Raw genomic sequence first — 2244 nt, forward strand, 5'->3', positions numbered from 1 at the left:
CCCGAGGGGCGGAGGGGAGCGCCGTCCCGGCCACCGGGCGGGGAGGGCTGAAGGGCGCCGCCAGGCGGTCCTGGCCCTCACCGGTGTGACTTCCTCCGCAGGGTGGCTTTGGCCGACGGGGACCGGCGGGAGCGAAGGTGAGTCTCTGGTCGGGGCTCCCCTCTCCCCAACTCCTCAGAGCCCCGGCGGCTAGCCGAGTTAAAGAATGAACGTCCCTCCCTCTGCCCCTGGAAAGGACCGAAACTGGGGGCCGGGGAGCAGCGGGGGGAGATGGGGCGGCTCAGCCTGGGCCTCTCCGCCACGCGTCCTCGGCAAGTGTCACCTCTGGTGGCTCCATCTTCACGCCGTGCCTGACCCGCTGACCCGCTGGCCTCCCTGACCCCTGCCTGCATCTTCTCTTCCTTCCAAGGGCAACACGGGCGGTCCAGGCCCACAAGGCGCTGCAGGGGAGCAGGGCGCCCGCGGGGCGCAGGTCAGTACGCGTGCGGCTGCCCGTCGGCGCCTTCCCAGATGCCCTAGCAGTTTTTGCCCTGAATTGCAGTGATGGCCGATTTTACAAAACTGAGCACACAAGAAGGCATTCTGGAGTGAGGACTCGGGCGTACAGCACACCCCGAGCCACACCAGGCCCCTCAACTCCAGACGTGGCCAGCATCCTCGCGTCGGCCCCCTCTGCCCAGCCCCTCTGTCTTCATGGGTTGGCCTGTTCCGGGCCTGGCATGTGACTGCAGTCATGAGTAGTCCGACTTCCTTCACTTAGCACCAGCCTAGTGCACATGTCAGGGCTTCGCTCCCTTTTCCTGGCCAAATAATACTCCACTCGTGGAAGGACATCCGACGCTCAGGGAGCCTAGCCTCCATGTGGCACTTACAGGGCGTTTCTTTCTCCAGGGCCCCCCGGGCCCCACAGGTCCACCAGGCCTGATTGGTGAACAGGGCATTCCTGGAGCCAGGGTGAGTCTCCCTTGATCCTACCTCTCTCTTCAGCTGACAGCTGGCACAGGGTGGGTGTGGGGTACGACTTTGAGCCGGCGCTCCAGTCAGACCTTCTCCGAGTGCCCCTGTGCAGCAACACAGACCCTGGGCTCGAGAGGAGCGGCCGCCTGAGAGCAGTGCTGAGCCCTAGTCAGGGGTTAGGATTCGCACACTGAAAGCTGCCATGCGCCTGGCGTGTGCAGACTGGCACCGAGCGGCCAGGCCAGTGTCCTAGTTTGCTCACACTCTCCCTGTGCATGGCCACGCGTCACGGGTGCTGTGTGTGGCCCCACGGGGCGCTTGGCTGGAGGTTGAACTCTCTGCTCTCTGTGCTCCAGGGAAGCGGAGGGCCCCCGGGGGCGCCTGGAGAACGCGGCAGAGTTGGTCCCCTGGGAAGGAAGGTAGGCCTCGGGGGTGCTCACTCGCTGAGCTCGGCCCCGGACGATGGGGGCCTCCTCCGGCCGCTCGCCTCCCACCCCCATCTTCCCCGCACCTGCGGCTGCTTCGCAGTGTGGCCCCGTGGCGGGCGTGGCCCTGTGGCCGCCGTGGCCGAGCCCAGCAGCCCGGCTTTCTTGCAGCCAGACGGGCTGGTGGCCGGACTGCCTCTTCCCTGCCCGGCCGGGGCCGTTGGAGGCGGGAGCAGCTCTCGGCCCAGCGTCAGGTCACACGGACCGACGCTCGCTCGTGGCGGCCACACTGGTTTGTGACACTGTTGTGACACAGGCGTTAGGAACAGACGTGTGTGGCCAGCGACCTGCGCCAGGTGTCCGCCCAGGCGTGCGCCGCAGACACCTGTCCGTGTTGCGTGCCACGGGGCCGCTGGGCCGGGCACGGGCCGCTGGAGGCGCGCTGATGTGACACGGGAGCTGAGGACCTCTGTCAGCCTGGGGACGGCTGGATCCCGCCTCCCTGAGGAGCAGCGGCTCACGGCAGGAGCTGTGCAGCAAACTGGGGTCGTCTCTTGCCGGGCGGAGCCCTGGTGTCGTCCGGCTGCGCCCGGCCCCTGCCTCCCTGCTTCTCGCGCCCCCACCACGTGCCCCCACGCTGCCATCGGGACACGGGCTCCCGGCGTGTCCCGGGCTCCTCAGGAGAGCGGCAATGCCACGCAGCCCTTCGAGGGAATCCGGGGCCCGGCCACAGCGCCGGCCTGTGCCGGCGCCCGCCGCAGCCTGTTTCTCGTGCGCAGGGGGACTCTGGCGACGCGGGACCGAAAGGCGGAGTCGGGAGCCGGGGCCCTCGGGGCGAGGCGGTAGGTCAGCCCGCCCCCCC

At 68.6% G+C, this 2244-nt stretch overlaps 1 protein-coding gene across 1 annotated transcript in view; it reads left to right on the forward strand.

Annotated features, from left to right (window-relative positions):
• COL6A3 (collagen, type VI, alpha 3) overlaps window positions 1-2244 on the forward strand; it is an 83985-nt gene that overhangs the window by 44056 nt on the left and 37685 nt on the right. Inside the window, exons 17-21 of the mRNA XM_012725152.1 lie at window positions 102-137; window positions 410-472; window positions 892-954; window positions 1314-1376; window positions 2162-2224. Of these exons, the coding sequence (XP_012580606.1) occupies window positions 102-137; window positions 410-472; window positions 892-954; window positions 1314-1376; window positions 2162-2224 (288 nt within the window). The remainder of the gene's footprint in view (window positions 1-101; window positions 138-409; window positions 473-891; window positions 955-1313; window positions 1377-2161; window positions 2225-2244) is intronic.

The sequence above is a fragment of the Condylura cristata genome, unplaced genomic scaffold, assembly GCF_000260355.1.
Source record: "Condylura cristata isolate star-nosed mole 26May11 unplaced genomic scaffold, ConCri1.0 scaffold00002, whole genome shotgun sequence".
Taxonomy (NCBI): Eukaryota; Metazoa; Chordata; class Mammalia; order Eulipotyphla; family Talpidae; genus Condylura; species Condylura cristata.